The sequence below is a fragment of the Canis lupus genome, chromosome 3 (genome assembly GCF_011100685.1).
Source record: "Canis lupus familiaris isolate Mischka breed German Shepherd chromosome 3, alternate assembly UU_Cfam_GSD_1.0, whole genome shotgun sequence".
In the NCBI taxonomy this organism is placed as follows: Eukaryota; Metazoa; Chordata; class Mammalia; order Carnivora; family Canidae; genus Canis; species Canis lupus.
Genome location: NC_049224.1, coordinates 27,621,008 through 27,639,700, shown reverse-complemented (window position 1 = coordinate 27,639,700; position 18,693 = coordinate 27,621,008). Strand labels below are relative to the sequence as shown.

Genomic DNA, 18,693 nt, shown 5'->3' with positions numbered 1-18,693 from the left:
CTGAGAAATCCATGGTTTACCCACAGGCTTGTTCATGAATCCATCTATCCACCCAAAAGAAACTTCCCGACTGCTTACTTTGTGCCAGGCAACACTCTGGACTCTTCGAATGCCGATGAGGATTAACAATCCATTCTGTGGATTAGCTACATCTCATTTCAGTTTCTGCCCACTGCTTTTTCCTAATGCACAACTGGTAGCCACCTCAGGTGAAAGCAGTCAAAGAAAAGAGAGTGTTTTTTTCTCCTTACTGGCAATTCTGGAGAAAGACCTGTGAGAAGACAACTACTCTCTAACACGAGGCTTCGGGGTCCTCTGGATATGTTAATCTTCGTTTTGCCTCACTGTCAACGAGTGCATGCGAGTGCATGCGGCAGAGGGAATAGCTCGACTGCTAAAAGGGAGTCCGGATTTATGATAAGCATGTGTGTATATATAAGAGAATTGTAAAGCTGACAATTCGAGTGTACTGGAAATCGTGGAAAGAAAAGGAAAAAATGACAAAAGGGAAGTAATAGTTCATGACAAAAATATTAATTAAAAAAATAAAGTCTAGCATACTTAAACATTACAAGGTATTATTGCTCTAAAAATGTTTCTAAACATGACAAATATAATAAGTGATTCTAAAAAAAATAAAATGATCTAATGACCTAGAGATTTAATTTTGGTTAAAAATGCAAATTGAGGGGTACCTGGGTGGCTCAGCCAGTTGGGCATCTCCTTCGGCTTAGGTCATGATCCCAGGGTCCTGGGATAGAGCCCCACATTCATTCAGCTCTCTGCTCCCCAGGGAGTCTGCTTTTCCCTCTCCTTCTGCCCCTCCCTACCACTGGTGCCCTCCTCCCCTCTCTCAAATAAATAAAATCCTAAAAAAATAAATATTCAAATTGAGAAAAAGAGCAGAAATCAACTATGGCACTTTAAACAAGCTGTTCAGCTAAGCAATTAATTGAAAGTTAATTTCTCTCAGATGTAAAAGTGAACTTTCCAGAAAGGATATTTAAGTGATTGACACCAATTACATTCATATATGTAAATTATATGGGACAATTAAAACATTTTGGTGTTAGTGGTACATTATGAATCAGCCTCAGAAAATATTGTTTCAAAAAATAAATTAAAGAATTAAAAAAAGAAAATATTATGTTTCATGGTTTAATAAATACATGGTTATTAATACATGGTTTAAATGTAAATCTCTTTAAAAATTCTATCAAGTCTAAATGGTGGTGGAACATATACTTTTTTAATTTTTGAAAGACAATCTGGTAAATGTTAAATAAAAAAAAAATGAATATGAAGCAGCACAGTGCAAATGAGCAAACACTGGTGTGCATGAGGACAAACACTGGAAGTTCCTGTACAAATAGGAAAGAGTTGTTAGGATTATGGGCATGTTCTTCCAAAATTTACTTTTCTTACAATACTTGTAAATATTACACTTTTGAGAAAAATAATTAGGAAAGTGGCTTGAATACATAAAAGAAAGTAATCCTGATCTAGGATTCTGAACATAAAGAAATGTTTGCTTGCTTTGACAGAAATAACTCGACTGAGGCTTAAGCAAGAATGCCACAGAGGAGCCGCAAGTACCTGGGAAAATATAAGGAATACAGCAACTCTAATGAGTAATAAATGAAGAATTTAAGAAATCCCAATCTAATATTAAAGCATTTATTGTTAGATGTTTCCCAGGTATGTTTCTAATCTCTCCCCTTTGAATAATCTACGAAGTGAAAATAAATAAACTGAGAGCAGGGTCTGAAACCAATAAAATACTTATAAATTCAGAAGCCACATTCATGGAGGCTCCAAACTAGGAGGCAAAAAACAGACCCTCAGATCAAATGTAAAAATTCCACTCATGATTGCACAGCATGCTCCCTGGCCTGCTTAAACAATAAGCTTAAGAGTAGAATGTTTCCAACTATAAAAATAGACCAAATGCCATTTACTAGAAAACACCCACTTCACCAGGCACCACCCAGTATGCCCTCTACAGCCTTCCTTGAAATGAAAGGCTTCGTTGTTCTCCTTGCCAATCAATGAAACATGCAAACATTTTCAATGGAAGCATGCAAAACACCAAATTTCCTCAGCTATTAAAATTGCATTGTTCTCTCTAGACAGAGTTCCATACTATCAGCCCTTTCTCTGATTGGAGGGATTTTAGTAGTCGGATAACAAAAGGGGTCTGATACAGTGCTGACAGTGCTGGTCTATTCTGAGGCAGAGAATATAATCCTAGAGCAAGAATGGCCACCACAAGGCCACCACGAGGCTCTGGCTGGTGGGAACCTGCACTGCATGTCAGTACACGTAAGCATGTGCCAGGGGTATCCACAGACCTAGTTCAGTCCTAATAAAAAATGGAAGCCAGAAGCTAACTCTCTTTCGAGTGCTTTAAAGGGCAAAAATGGCAAGTATAAAATTTTAGTAGGTAGAAGGTCACGCTCTGTGTTTATTAGATATGGAACCTAAACACTAGAGTGATTTAAAAAATTTACACAATTATTACCATCATCAACGGGACCAGATCAGCCTCATTTTCTGTAAATTTAAAATCCTGCATTTTTAATCTAAATAAAGTTACAGAAAAAGTGTCTTTGGCATCGATTCACATCTTAAGCTGTTACAAGATACACTACCCTAATATATCAAGCTTCATATGTAACGTGACATATAAATCATCAAAATTAGAATTAGTTATTCAACAGAAAAATGGGCAGCAGACACACACAAATTTTTTAGAGACATTCAACAATTATTTACTAAGCATCTTCTATGTACTCGCAATAGAGATAGAACAGAAAATAAACAAAGATGGTTCCTGTTTTAATGCAGCATGCATTCTAGAATGAGGATGCTGGGAACAAAAAAGTAAACACCACTTCCGAGATGCTGCGGTAATGGTGACTATACGCGGAGATCTCCCAACCATCCTCCCAAACTATCTAAGTCAATAATAAGAGTAACGTCGCACACATTCCAGGACTTCAAAGTGACCAGCAGAAATAGAGCCATACAAACTCCAACCAATTTCCAGCAAAGACATTTCCCAAGCTTGCTCTCTAACCCTCTGCAGAGGGCAAGGCAGGGTCGTGGGGCAAGGAGAGCAGAGGGAAGAGGAAAACAAAAGGCTTAAGACTGAACTCTCATAACCCTAAGGAACATGGCTGGAAGTGCTGAAATACTGGAAAAATCATCAAATAAACAAACAAGGTCCTGGTGACCCAGAGCAGACTACAAGGAAGGGACTTATCCGTATACACGAGACCCAAGGCAATCCTGGAAAAGTGACACTTCTGAGGAGAAATGGGCAAAACGAAGAAAGAGAAAGGAACCTGCTAGAATCCTACCGCAAAGGGGCAGAAGCAACAAAGAGAAATTTAGAATCTTTTAAGACAAGAGACAATTAAAACACTGAAGGATGTGTAGGCTCTCCCTATCTCCCAAAAAGAGGGTGCTCTCTCTCCAAAATAAATTAATCTTAAAAAAGGAAAAAAGCAACATTAAAACAAGGTAATAATGGAGTGGCATTTTCAAGAAACTCAAAGAAGGAAAATTACAAACCAGTAATTTTATATCTACCTGTCACTGAAGTACAAAGTCTTAAAAAACAACTTAAACCATGAGCTTTTCTGGAACCGTCTACTAAAGGATAAGCTTCATCCAACCAACAGATCATTGTGGAAACTTTAGAGAAAGGACTGATGGTGACCATGTACTATATGTAAGAAAAAAGACTAAAACAAAGGTGGATGATGGTTAAAAAATAATATAAAATGTTACTTTTTTTTTTTTTTAAAGACTGTATTTATTTATTTGACAGAGAGCAAGAGAAGATGGAGGAGCAGAGAAAGGAAGTCAAGCTGACTCAAGCCGACTCCAAGAGCTGAGTACAACAGAGCCCAGTGCGGAGCTGGATCCCACACATGACCTGAGTCAAAACCGAGCTGGACACTTAACCAACTGAGCCACCATGGAGCTCCCCCAGAATGTTACTTAGTCTGCCAAGGCAGAAATAATGCAACTAAAAAACAGGAGAAAAAAAAAAAAAGGAAGGAAAAGAGAAAAGCAGAATAAGCTTCTATTTATTGAGAATATAATAGTTCAAAGTCAATTATCATTAAAAACTACCAAACTAGGGGGCCTGGGTGGTGCAGTTAGTTAAGCATCTGACTGTTTTGGCTCAGGTTGTGATCTCAGGGTCGTGAGATCAAGTCCCATGTCAGACTCCAGGCTTAGTGTGGAATCTGCTTGGATTCTCCCTCCCTCTCCCTCCATCCCTCCCGCTCATGCTCTCTAAAGTAAATAAATATTAAATATAAATAAATAAAAACTAACAAACCAGACAGTGAAGTGTAAATATGAACTCAGGTGAATTGGAGTATTTTTAAAAGGTTTAAGTCTAAAGTTAACCACTACAGCAAAGTTAAGACCATCTCAAATATCAAAAGATATAAAAAAGGGCCAAGAACATATCATATAGAGAAAGAAAAAAATCCAATTAACAAAATACACAGGGATTATAATGATAAACTGAATCAAAACATAATAATCATATTGATAAATATGAATAAGTTACCAAGTAAAAGGAAGAAAATTCAGTTGGGCTCACAAAACACTATCTATGTGTAAACACTGAAGCAGTCACAAAAACTGGTTTTACATGAGGTCACAAAATAGCACTATTAAGTTACATTGAATATAAATATTATAAAAAAATACTCTGATCACAATGCAGTAAGACTAGGAATTGAAAACAAAATCGTGAAATAGAAAGGTCCTTCCAACGAGCAATTCATTTAGGAAGGCCAAAAATAACGGGATGGGTGCAAGATAATGAGGGATTGTGATACTGGTAGAAAGAGTAGCAAAGGATGGCATATTAATGTTAAAAGCCACAGCACACAATGGAGATATAACCATTATATTTAGGTACCAAGCATCTTTATAAAGCAGAAATTACAGGAGTTTTAAGGAGACACAGATAAAAACAGATAAATGAGAGACTTCACTATGTCAATACAGGACAGATCAAGGAGAACAAAGGAGAGGTAACAATATAGAAGACATAAATTACAAAGCCAACAAAGAATATTATAAAAGTTGACCATATATAAGATCACACAAAAAAAGCACAGTAAATTATGTAAAGCAGAAATTATATAAACCCTTGTGATTATAAGACTGTAAAACTAGAACTTAAGAACTAAATCCAAAAAATAAAAAGCTTATGCCACCAGGAAATTAAAGCACCTTCTGTTATTTTTTACTTCTTTAAGAAAGAGAGAGAATGAGCAGAAGAGAAGGGCAGAGGGAGAGGCAGGAGTAGCTGGCTCCCCACTAAGCAGAGAACCCCAAGTGGGGCTTGATCCCAGGACTTTGGATCATGACCTGAGCTGAAGGCAGACGCTGAACCAACTGAGCCACCCAGGTGTCCCTAAAGTGCCTTCGTTTAAACACTTCATCATGCAAGGAAAATAAGACCAAAAATACAGAATTTCACAAAATAAGGATAATGAACACACTAAATATCAGAATCTATTAAATACACCTAAAGCAATGATCAGAGGAGAATCTATAGCTTTAAACACTTATACATAAAAGTGAAAGAATGAAAATAAAGGAGTAGGGACACCTGAGTGGCTTAGCAGTTGAGCATCTGCCTTTGACTCGGGGCGTGATCCTGGAGTCCCGGGATCAAGTCCCACATCCGGCTCCCTGCGAGGAGCCTGCTTCTCCCTCTGCCTATCTCTCTGCCTGTCTCTCTGTGTCTCTCATGAATAAATAACTAAAAAAATCTTTTAAAAAAAAATAAAAGAAAGGAGTAAAATTCTCTTACACTTGTAAGAGAAAGAATAAGAAGAAAAACCAAGACAAAGTACTAGGCAGGAATAATAAAGATAAAAAGAAATGCATAAGGTAGTGGATAGAAAAACAGTGGTAATGGTTAGATGTATCATTGCTTAACTTTACTTAATCAAGAAGAAAAGGACAATGGACAACCATATAAAATAAGAAATAAGGGATCCCTGGGTGGCGCAGCGGTTTGGCGCCTGCCTTTGGCCCAGGGCGCGATCCTGGAGACCCGGGATCGAATCCCACGTCGGGCTCCCGGTGCATGGAGCCTGCTTCTCCCTCTGCCTGTGTCTCTGCCTCTCTCTCTCTCTCTCTCTCTGTGACTATCATAAATAAATAAAAATTAAAAAAAAAATTAAAAAAAAAAAAAGAAATAAGAGTTCTTGCTGACTATGTGAACCCTAGATGGAAGCTCATTGTCTGCAAAAGAAACCTGATGCTGTCAACACTCAAAGACTAGATAGTTTCAATATGCCAGCCATTATTCCGGAGCACAGAAAATGAATATAGTGTATGGGTTACAACTGAAGTATTACCTGTGTGCAAAATATAACCCTGATACCTAAATTTTATAAATACAGCTCCCCCCAAAAGAACAAAGTTATAGACCAATATCACAAATGAATATCATATAAAAATGATAAATAATAAAGAACAAAAATCTAACACCACATTAAGAAAATAAGATACCATAGCTAACTGGTATTTATTCCAGTCATACAAAGGCAGTTTGGTATTAGAAAATCCATTAATAAAATAAACCATATAAAATAGATCTAGGGAGGAAATTATGTTATCTCTATAAATACTAACCAAAAAAAAAAAAAAAAAAAAAGCCATTAACAAAATTCAACACTCATTCCTGGTAAAAAACACTTTAAGAAAATAGGAATGAAGGACACACTGATAACGTGATAAAATGTACTTTAGGTTATAGCCAGCATTTTACTTAATGGAAAAATACTAGGGGCATTTTCACTAAAATGAGGGACAAGATAAGCCCGTCATCTCCACCACTGTTTAACATTGTACTGGTGTTTTTAACAGGTGTAGTTTGACAAAAAAAAAAAAAAAAAAATCAACAGAAGCTTAAGAATTGGAGGAATAAGGGGCACCTGGGTGGCTCAGTGGTTAAATGTCTGCCTTTGGCTCTAGGATCGAATCCTGCATCAAGCTCCCTGAGGGAAGCCTGTTGCTCCCTCTGCCTGCGTCTCTGCCTCTCTTTCTGTGTCTCTCATGAATAAATAAATAAAATCTTTAAAAAAAAAAAAAAAAAGAATTGGAGGAATACAAGTAAAATGATCTCTGTTTACAGATTATGCTACTATACCTAAAAATTCTTACAGAATCAATTGCAATAAGTGACAAAACTAGCTCAAATAATAAAACAATTTAGTTGTAGTAGGATATAAAAATAGCATACAGAATTCAACAGCTTTCAAATATACAAACAATTGATTAAAAGATATGATAGAGAAAAACCTATTTGAAATAGAAAAAAAGATAAAATATTTATATGCAAGAAATATGCAAAACGACATGATGAAACCTTACAACACTACTCCTGAAAACCACAAAAGTAGTTGTAAACAAATCGGAGGACATCCCTTATTCTTGGATAGGATGGAAAAACTTCAAAAAAATATTGCTTCTCCTGAAATCATATTATAAATTTTAAGCAGTCCCAGTAAAATTTTTTTATAGAGCTGTACTTTTAGTTGACACAAAAGATGGTATTGAATACTGAATTTCATATGATAAAATAACTATGTAAGAATATTGAGAAAAACAATGAAAAAGACACTCTGTGAGGAGTACCTGACCCTATCAGATATTAAAGCCTCCACCACTAATGCAATGTGGTACTGATGCATTAACAGAGTGACTAGTAGGCTGGAATAGGAAGTCCAGAATAGATCAAAATGCACAGAGAAATCAAGTATCTTCAATCTCAGGGGATCCCTGGGTGGCGCAGCAGTTTGGCGCCTGCCTTTGGCCCAGGGCGTGATCCTGGAGACCCGGGATCGAATCCCACATCAGGCTCCCGGTGCATGGAGCCTGCTTCTCCCTCTGCCTATGTCTCTGCCTCTCTCTCTCTCTCTCTCTCTCTCTGTGACTATCATAAATAAATAAATTAAAAAAAAAAAGTATCTTCAATCTCTAGAGAAAAGAATGAAGTTTTATTTTTTTTTTTAAAGATTTTATTTATTCATAGAGACACACACAGAGAGAGAGAAAGAGAGAGAGAAAGAGAGAGAGGCAGAGACACAGGCAGAGGGAGAAGCAGGCTCCATGCAGGGAGCCTGACGTGGGACTCAATCCAGGGTCTCCAGGATCACGCCCTGGGCTGCAGGCAGCGCTAAACCGCTGCGCCACCAGGGCTGCCCAAGAATGAAGTTTTAAATAAACGGTAATGAGATAGCTGGACAGCCACTTGGAAAGATACGACTGAATCCACATCTCATAGCACATACAAAGGAATTAACCCAAAATACTCAGAGAGCCACATGTAAAAAATGAAACCTTCTAAGTACTAGAGGGGATATACAGATGAGTCCCTATATCATCTGAGTTTGGAAAAGAGCTATCTAACTATATGATCCACAAGCCAGAACCAAAAAAGAAAAAAGTTAGGACTACTACATAAACCACCATCTTAGGCAAAGTCAAAAAACAACATACTGGGGATAAAATATTTTTAACATGTAATCAGATATATAAAGAACTTTTGAAAAAGGACCAAAAATCCTATAGGGAAAAGGCAAAAGGCATGAACACCCAATCCACACATGTACAAACAGATACTGAAATGACCTTTAAGCTTATGAAAGATGTTCATGTCCCTCATAATAATGAGATATGTAAATTAAAACCATCATTTCTCACCTATCACATAATTAAAAAGTATGACAACACATTTTGATGGTGAGGCTATGGAGAAAGAGGCACTCACGATAGTGGTATGAGTGGGCCCTGGCATTATGGAGGGGAATCCATTATGGAGGGGAATCTGACAATGTTTAACATAACTACATGTGTGTTTATCTTTTCACTTAGAAATCTTGCTTCTAAGAATCTATCTTGGGGGATGCCTGGCTAGCTCAGTCAGAATAATACGAGATTCTTCATCTTGGGGTAGTGAGTTCGAGTCTCACACTGGGTGCAGGGATTACTTAAAAAAAAAAAACTTAAAAAAATCTATCCTGAAGATACACCTCCATCATTAACAAAATACCTATGCACAATATTACTTATTGTAGTATTGTTGCAGAGCACTGGAAACAACCTAAATACCGACATAAAGGAGTGGCTGAATAAACTATCACGCACACAAATGAAGGACTTTTCAGCTATAAAAAGTATGAACAAGATCTCAATGAACTGACAGTGATTTCTGGAATATATTTTAGGTTAAAGAAGCAACATGCAGGGATCCCTGGGTGGCGCAGCGGTTTGGCGCCTGCCTTTGGCCCAAGGCGCGATCCTGGAGACCCGGGATCGAATCCCACGTCGGGCTCCCGGTGCATGGAGCCTGTTTCTCCCTCTGCCTGTGTCTCTGCCTCTCCTTCTGCCTGTGTCTCTGCCTCTCTCTCTCTCTGTGTGACTATCATAAATAAATAAAAATTAAAAAAAAAAAAAAAAAAAAAAAGAAGCAACATGCAGAAGAGTAATCTAGATCATGTTACCATTTTAAAAAGGGGAGGAGGTTTCGTATACTCAGTAAATGCATGCATATATAAAAGAATGGGAAAGAGAATATGAAAACGGAGTACAATAGGATACAAATAAACATAAGTATGTTTTAATGAATAACCTAACCAATTGCAAGGAGGGGAAGAACTAACTTGACAAACTTTTGAGCATAGGCTGAGGATGAAAGAATTATAGTGATCTCTAGCTGGTAAAGTTTTGTTTGCATTTTTTTGTGGTGGTATGAATTAGTAATTCAAAAGCCATTTTCTGCTAAGATTGAGAAATTAAGTAAACATACTATAGATAATAAGAATCAGGTATCTTGGTATTGGGTAAAGGAATTACAAATATGAATATGGAGGCAGCCAGAATAAACTCCATTGTATTACACTGTACTGGGAGGTATGAGTAAGAATTCATTTTTTTATATATGTATATAGCCATGTATATATGGAATTCCAACATCAAAATAATATATATGACAACTAAATGTGACACAGGATCCTGGAATAAATCAAATTTTAAACTTTGTTATAAAGGAGATTATTATATTATTAAGAGAATTATGGGAAATTGAATAAGGTCTGTAGATAGGTAACTTCTTGATTTTGATGATCACATAAAATAATGCCTTACTTTTCAAAAATACACACCAAAGTGTTTAGAGGTAAAGAGATACTGTAATCTGCAAGTTATTCTCAAAGATTTTACTGAAAAAATATATATTCAGAGGGAGAGAGGAGGAGAGAGAGAGAGAGAAAGTTCCAGAATAGTAAAACAAATATGGCAAAAAATAGTAACATTTGGGAAAGGTTAAAGGTATATAAAAAGCCTTTGTATTATTCTTGCAACTTTTTATTTTATTTTTAAAGATTTATTTATTTATTCATGATAGAGAGAGAAAGAGGGGCAGAGACACAGCTCCCGGCTCCATGCCGGGAGCCTGACGTGGGACTCGATCCCAAGACCCCAGGATTGCGCCCTGGGCCAAAGGCAGGCGCTAAACCTCTGAGCCACCTAGGGACCCCTTCTTGCAACTTTAAAAAAAAATTATTTATTTATTCATGAGAGACACACAGAGACAGGCAGAGACACAGGCAGAGGGAGAAGCAGGCTCCCTGTGTGAAGTGCAATGTGGGACCCGATCCCAGGGTCCTGGGATCACACCCTGAGCCAAAGGCAGGCACTCAACCACTGAGCCACCCAAGCGTCCCTATTCTTGCAACTTTTAAGTCTGAAATTATTTCAAAATAAAGTTTAAAAATGAAATAAACAGGACCACTTTGGACAGTGATAATTGCTATTAGGAAAATAAAACATGGTAATATTACAAAGAGTATTTGGGGTGGAGTGGGGGGGACCTTGCAGAGTAGTGCTTAAATTGAGAAGTTGGAGAAATTAACACATGAGCCTAGGCCTACATTACAAGCGGGAGCCCACCCACCTGAAGGTCTGAAAGCTTCCCTATCCTGTTCTGGGTAGGTTGTTTTCCTGTGTGTGTGTTTTAATTATTATTTATTTATTTGACAGAGAGAGAGAGAGAGAACACAAGCCAGAGGCAGAGGCAGAGGCAGAGGCAGAGGGAGAAGCAGAATCTCTGCTGAGCAGGGAACCGAACATGGGACTTGATCCCAGGACCCTGAGATCATGACCTGAGTGAGCCAAAGGCAGATGCTAAAGCATCTGACTGAGCCACCCAAGTGCCCCCCTTCATAGGTTGTTTTTGAAACAAGCATTTTCTTTTAAGATTTTATTTATTCATGAGAGGCACATAGAGAGAGGCAGAGACACAGGCAGAGGGAGCAGCAGGCTCCATGCAGGGAGCCCGAAATGGGACTCAATCCCAGGACTACAGGATCACACCCTGAGACAAATATAGGCGCTTAACCGCTGAGCCACCCAGCCGTCCCCTGACGAGCATTTTTGATATTTGGTGAAAAAAGAGGTAAGAATAGGAGCCAGCTTTAAAATTCAATTATCAATCAATTAATGATGAAATACATTTAGAAATTTATTTAAAAAAATCACCCCTTGGTTTCTCAGGGACTATGGGTATCTAACTAGTAAAAAAGTTTTAAAGAACCATCAGGAATGTCTCGACAGCTTGGCCGCCTGAAGCAGTGTGATGGTAATACAGAAAGAATAGAAACTTTGGAATTAAAATAAATTTAGGCCTCACCACTTTCTAGATCAGTGCCTTGAAAACTTGTTAACACCTCTGAACCAACTGCCTTCTTTTTGAAAATGGGGATACCACCCCCGTTAGCGTGAGAATTTGAGCACAAGTATGCAAGTGCTTGGCAAATGCCTGAATCATAGCAAGGACTCAGGAAAGGGTAGCCTAAACCTAAGGAATAAAAAACAAAGCTACATCAAATTTCCCCTACTTTTTCTAGCCCTGATTACATGCTTCATCCTTACTTCTACACCAAGCTTTGTCAATCTTGGCACCATTGACATTTTGGGCCAGATACCTGGAAGCTTAGCAGCATTCTTGACTTCAACCTACTAGATGTCAATAGTACTGCCTGAGTTGTGAAAATCAAAATTGTCTCAGCACGTTCCTAAAAGTCCCCTGTAGCACAAAACTCCTCCCCCTCGAGAACCACTAATTTACAGAGATCATTAAAATGTGGGAACAACATTTAATAGGGCTAACCAAAACAAACCACCTTATTTTTCCCAGTCTCCTGAAAGTCAGTGATAGGAGAGAGGGAAATGTTTCATGCCACATAAAGAACCTATTTCCTTTATGAAGGGTCTCTACTGTTGCAGAATTCTGACTATCTATATAAACGGAGACTGGATAAATAACATTTACAAGCTTCAGTTTCCTCAGATGACTATTACAAGAAGTAAATGCATAATATAAGTAAAGTACTGAGCACAGTGTCTGGCATACAGTAAGCACTCAATACAAGATATTCTCATTATAATTGAGGTACTCCTTCTATCTCTGAGCTTTCAGGTCCCACTTAAAATCTCTTTTCCAAAATTCCTCACTCTGTACATATATTTATTTCTACTACCAACTTTATTTTTTTAAAAGATTTTATTCATTTATTCATGAGAGACACACACAGAGAGAGAGGCAGAGACACAGGCAGAGGGAGAAGCAGGTTCCATGCAGGGAGTGGGACCTGATCCCAGGACGCCAGGATCATGCCCTGAGCTGAAGGCAGACGCTCAACCACTGAGCCACCCAGGAGTCCCTACTCCCAACTTTAAAGTGGTCCTAACCTTTCTTTATAGAGAACTGGAGTGTAAGCCAAGTGCCTAAAGCACCAAGAGACTTTGAAAATGAATTCTAAAAATCTTCCCTAACTGCTATTACAGGATATATGTATGCAAATTAGAGTCAGGAAACATATTATTTATGTAAAAAGTGAATAAAATTAATTAGAATAAAGGAAGAAAAACGGCACTAATTTAATTTCCAATAGGGCACAACTATTTCTGCAATTCATACTAATTAGTTCAGTGTAAAAAAAAATGAGAACTCTTCAATTGAATGAGATCCATTTGAGAAATTCTCTTTAAATTCAGGGTATTTTGGGAAGCCTGGGTGGCTCAGCAGTTGGGCGTCTTCCTTTGACTTGGGGTGTGATCCCGGGGTCCCGGGATCGAGTGTCACATCGGGCTTCCTGCAGGGAGCCTGCTTCTCTCTCTGCCTATGTCTCTGCCTCTCTCTCTGTGTCTCTCATGAATAAATAAATAAAATCTTAAAAAATAATTAAAAATAAATTCAGGGTATTTTTATGTTAAAGTGTAGACATTTCTAAAATAATTTACTAAAGACAATTTATAAACGACCATCTATGATGATCAAATGCTACCTAGATGAAGTTATCATAATTTTTGAAGAATCAAAGATTAAACATAAATCAGAACTCCTGGAAAAATGACTGAGAGTCTACAAAATGAAATTTCAGAAAGTCATTACTATGTGAAAGAATGATTGATGCCACTCTATGCAGAAATGAAATAAAAATGTTTTTATAACCCACCTGTAGTTTCTGAGTCAAAGAATCCCTCTGTTCTTGTAGTTCTCTGGCATTATCAATTTCTTGTTTTAATCTTTCTATTTCCTAGAAAAAGTAGAGCAATGTCTTTAGCAACAATATTTAAACTAAATCAAGGAAAGAAAAGGTCTTATTTCTCCCTGAAATTACGGTCCAAGTTCTTAGAAAAAAATTTTTTTAAAAACATTCCTTTATGCTGATTTTTTTGAGAGGTGAATTTGTCTTTTTGGGAATGTTTTCTAGTACATGATCATCTTCAGCAATACGTCTACTTGGTGGCTGTGGTACAGCACTGCTTAGAAACCGTAATCACAACATTTTAAGGCTGCTTCAAGCTTTGTGGATATAATTCTTTCTTGGGATATTAAATCTTATGACTGGAAACCAGAGAAAGCAATAGTTTGGAAAATTCATTTAAACCTTTCACGGTTTTCTTTGGATTTTATGAATGTAACTTTCATACAGAAGGCAAGAAACCTTCAGGCTGACTGCCTCACCATAGTTCCTAACAGCAGAAACAAGGATGGAGAAGATATGGACACATATCAATCAAAAAAAATTTCATTCCCCCCACCCCCGCCACAACATCCCACAAGCTTATTTTATTCCATCAAGTACCTGTAAATCTGACAGAGATTCAAATATTTTGTACATATATGCTAGCCAGATTACACAGATGAGTGAAAAGTAGCAAATACCTCTTCCTTCACTTTCAGCGTCTCTTCCAGTTCTTGTATTGTTTGATTTAATTCTGTCTTGTGAGTATGCACTGCATTAGCTTGGCTACTAACACATTCAAGCTCAGTCACCTGAAATGAAATGTAAATACAAGTTAAATTATACGACTATGTCAAAAGATTTCTTGCCAAAAATATAATAAACCCGATAGGTAAATCATAAATTTGAAACAACACATGAAAATCAATTTTGAGGGGATCCCTGGGTGGCTCAGTGGTTTGACGCCTGCCTTTGGCCCAGGGTGCGATCCTGGAGTCCCGGGATCGAGTCCCGCGTCAGGCTCCTGGCATGGAGTCTGCTTCTCCCTCCTCCTGTGTCTCTGCCTCTCTCTCTCTCTATGTCTATCATAAATAACAAATAAATAAATATTTTTAAAAAAATCAATTTTGAGATACATTAAGACACTTAAGGTAGAATGAATAGATTCTTTAAGGACATGAATTTAGGACAAAAAAAAAAGACTAGGGGAAATAATTATTCATATGGCTTGCTCATGGAAAGAGCTAGGAAACTTAATTGATTAATGACAGTTAAGAAATCCTATTATGAAAGGCTTCTTTAAAAATTTCTTATCAAAACATATTCAAAATCAGCTATAACCATCTGCCTTCCATCTGTAGCTTTCAAGTTAAACATGGCTTCTGAAAACTGGCCTTGCAGAAGTGAGAAATTTTTTAAATATATTTCCAAATTGTAAGAGAATCTGGAAGAAAAGATACGCTTAAAATACAACTTAAATCATTCAATACTAGAATGACTTCACATCAATAGTGTCTCTGTAGCCAAAGACAACATTCTTTAGTCAATAAGAATGTACTAAGGGCCCAAAGAGCTACATAACTTGTAATGAGCACTTTAAGAGAACAGCAAAGGGCAGTAGCCCTAAAAGTTATACCATCCAAAAACACTATTGAGCCAACAGTCAAAATAGAAGTCAACATAAAAACAGACACACATACCCCATCACAGCCCTTCACATGCATTAGGATCTTATACATTTTGGCTGACTAGAATGCAGTAAGTTCTAGACCATTAGGGAAACAGTAAATCCACTTTCACATTTTCCAAATATATACTAACCCTCCATAAATGTCACTCTACCTTTCCTAACACTTTCTTCCCTTCTACTCATGCACTAATAGTCTTGTGCAGACCCTTATCATGTAGGCCTAGATTATAGCAATGGACCACCAGAGGACATAATTATATAATTTCTGTCTATTTTTACCTCTCCTGTAAACTAACATTCATCTATCGTTGTGTAACTCCTCCATTCAAAGCCATTCAAAGGATCATTTCTTACAACCCTCGGGTCTTGCATATACCAGCCCTAAACAATTTAACCATCCTCATCACCCAAGACACTCACACTATGTAAATATGTGGTTTTTCCAACTAAAGGTAGGCAAGTCTCCTCATCCTAAGAATAAACCACTCTCACACCCATCTTGCTGACTTCACTAGAATGTCCACTCTTACTGCTGAAGCCAATCAGACATTACCAAACCTTCAGCTCTCAGCTCAGCATGTACTTTCAACAGAAAATCATTCCTTAATCTACTTAATCCCTCTAGGCTCTCTCCTGTCCTGTGGTCCACAAAACGAAACATATTCAAAATCTTGGCAATTATTTCCTTATTATTCAATATATATGAGTTTTCTTTGTCCAATTAGACAATCAATTGCTTATGGGGAGAGTTCCATTTCTGATAATGATGGAGTACTTTTTACTGGAAAAACTTTTCTATAGATAAAAACTGCAAATCATGACCAAAATGTAAAATTCAACTGTTTGAATGCCCTGGTAAGTGACCAAATAGAGCAAAAGACAGAAAGAAAGCAGTAACATTGGGTGAGATACAAATTTACACATCATTTTGCTTGAAGGCACTCTAGTCTGGCTCCATTGCTTGACTAGAAGTTAAGCTGAAACCTGTGGTCTTATTTCCCTGAGGAGCCTGAGGATCTGGGGACTCCTTAGAACAGCTGAAACAGCTAGAAATTGAGAGAACTATATGAAGAGAGTCCCCAAATAAACATACAGACTTCCTTCAAATCTTTGGCTGACCCTTGAACTACATGTGCACAGATAAGAATCCAAGGAGTCCAGCATGGTGGGGTTGGGAGGAGGTGGAAGGCTGCAAGAGCTAAGCTGTGGTAGTGCTCACCACAGAAAGAAGAGTGTGATGTTCTAGTCTCACTAAATCAGAGGACGTTGGTAATTACCTCAAGCTTTCCACTGAAAGCACCAGAAGGATTATGTCTTAGAAATAAAGATTTCCCAGGACTAGGGAATTCACCATAGGGTTAAGGGCAAAATTAATATAAACAGACTTTCATGAAGGCTAAGTCCACACTTTCACAATTGCAAGTAAATCTGTAAGGAAGTTTAACTGCTTGCTCAAAAATCAACCTCATTCAGAGTCAGAGAAGAGAATCTATGGGGTGTATATTGTCTAATTTAAAATGTCTAACAGACAACTGAAAATGAATAGGCACGTGAAAAAAACAGGAAAACACAAAAGCTGCCCCTACACCCCTCTGGCCCAAACTGCAAAGGAAGTCAGGCTAAAGGGAAATGATAACTGATGGAAATTCAGATCTACAAGAAGCAAAGAAGAGCACTGAAAATTATAAATATGTAAATAAATAGATTTCATTTCTCAAATCTCTAAAATTCAATTCATTCTATAAACCAAAATTTCCTTAAGGGCAAAAATTACAGAATAAGGGGATTATACTAGCTCTTCAGTGACTATTGGCTCATGAGTTAACTGTCATGGATTAAGTTTTTCTTTAAAAGATTTTATTTATTTATTCATGAGACACAGACACAGAGAGAGAGAGAGAGAGAGAGGCAGAGACACAGGCAGAGGGAGAAGCAGGCTCCATGCAAGGAGCCTGACGTGGGACTCGATCCCGGGTCTCCAGGATCACGCCCTGGGCTGAGGGCGGCACTAAACCACTGAGCCACCCAGGCTGCCTGGATTAATTTTTTTATTGTAGTGAAGAACACATAATAAAATATAGCACCTTAACCACTTTTAAATGTACAATTTAGTAGTGTTAAGTATGCTTTACACTGTTGTGAAAAAGATCTCCAGAACTTTGTCATCTTGCAAAATGGAAACTCTATACTATTAAACAACTTCCTTCTTCCTTCTCATAAGTTAACCTTTATACATATAATAGGATGACATTTACTCAGGTTTCTTACTCTCCCTCCCTGTCTCTATTTCATTTCTAAATTACTTCTCATGTTATCCTTATCCTACTACTTCCTCAAATTGTGCTCTGGTAGTAAGCCCATTTCTTATTGTCTATGAAGTTCATTTCTTTGGCATCCTTCCTAAAAAAGGAAATCAGTGGCATCTACTTCCTTTTGGGTAAATGCAAATGCTTTAAACACAAAAAAATGTTTCACAAGTAATTGTTTGGGCTACTAATATAACTCACACTGGAATTTCTGATTTTCTTTTCCTGTATGAAGTTTCAAATACAGGTGCCCCCCACTTTCTTAAGTTTGCATTATGCCACTTCATAAAGGATCTGTATTAGTATGGTAACAGTTTTTCGGGGCAAAACTAAAAATCATCCTCAGATTTGTAAGTTAGCAAAAACAGACACTAATGTAGGTCTTTTGTAAAAACAAACTAACATAATGTGAACTTCTGGAAAGTAGGGAATACTCTTCACTTTATACCACTTTGGCTTAGGAAAGGTTTCACAAGAATGCTTTATTTTTGGATAGTGAGGAAAACCTCACTATCCACTATCCTCATTGTATAAGCAATTTTTATTTTATTATTTATTTATTATTTATTAATAATAAATTTATTTTTTATTGGTGTTCAATTTGCCAACATACAGAATAACACCCAGTGCTCATCCCGTCCAGTGCTCCCCTCAGTGCCCGTCACCCATTCACCCCCACCCCCCGCCCTCCTCCCCTTCCACCACCCCTAGTTTGTTTCCCAGAGTTAGGAGTCTTCATGTTCTGTCTCCCTTTCTGGTATTTCCTACCAATTTCTTCTCCCTTCCCTTGTATAAGCAATTTTTTTTTTTTAATTTTTATTTATTTATGATAGTCACAGAGAGAGAGAGAGAGAGGCAGAGACACAGGCAGAGGGAGAAGCAGGCTCCATGCACCGGGAGCCCGACGTGGGATTCAATCCCGGGTCTCCAGGATCGCGCCCTGGGCCAAAGGCAGGCGCAAAACCGCTGCGCCACCCAGGGATCCCCGTATAAGCAATTTTTATAAAGAATTTGTTACCTATGTTTTTAAGTTGTTCCTTCTTTAACAAACAATAAAAATAATAAAAGCATCTATCATCAACTAAGTGCAAACTTGTTGATTCATTTTCTCAATTCT

The 18,693-nt window shown here is 37.6% G+C and overlaps 1 protein-coding gene across 4 annotated transcripts in view; it reads right to left on the bottom strand.

The window, feature by feature from the left end:
- Positions 1–18,693, bottom strand: part of HOMER1 (homer scaffold protein 1) — a 130,970-nt gene that overhangs the window by 3,105 nt on the left and 109,172 nt on the right. For all 4 annotated transcript variants that reach the window (XM_038532471.1, XM_038532470.1, XM_038532472.1 and 1 more), the window contains exons 7-8: positions 14,282–14,392; positions 13,569–13,649 (exon numbers count right to left, since the gene is read on the bottom strand). In XM_038532471.1, coding sequence (XP_038388399.1) covers positions 13,569–13,649; positions 14,282–14,392 — 192 coding nt within the window. The remainder of the gene's footprint in view (positions 1–13,568; positions 13,650–14,281; positions 14,393–18,693) is intronic.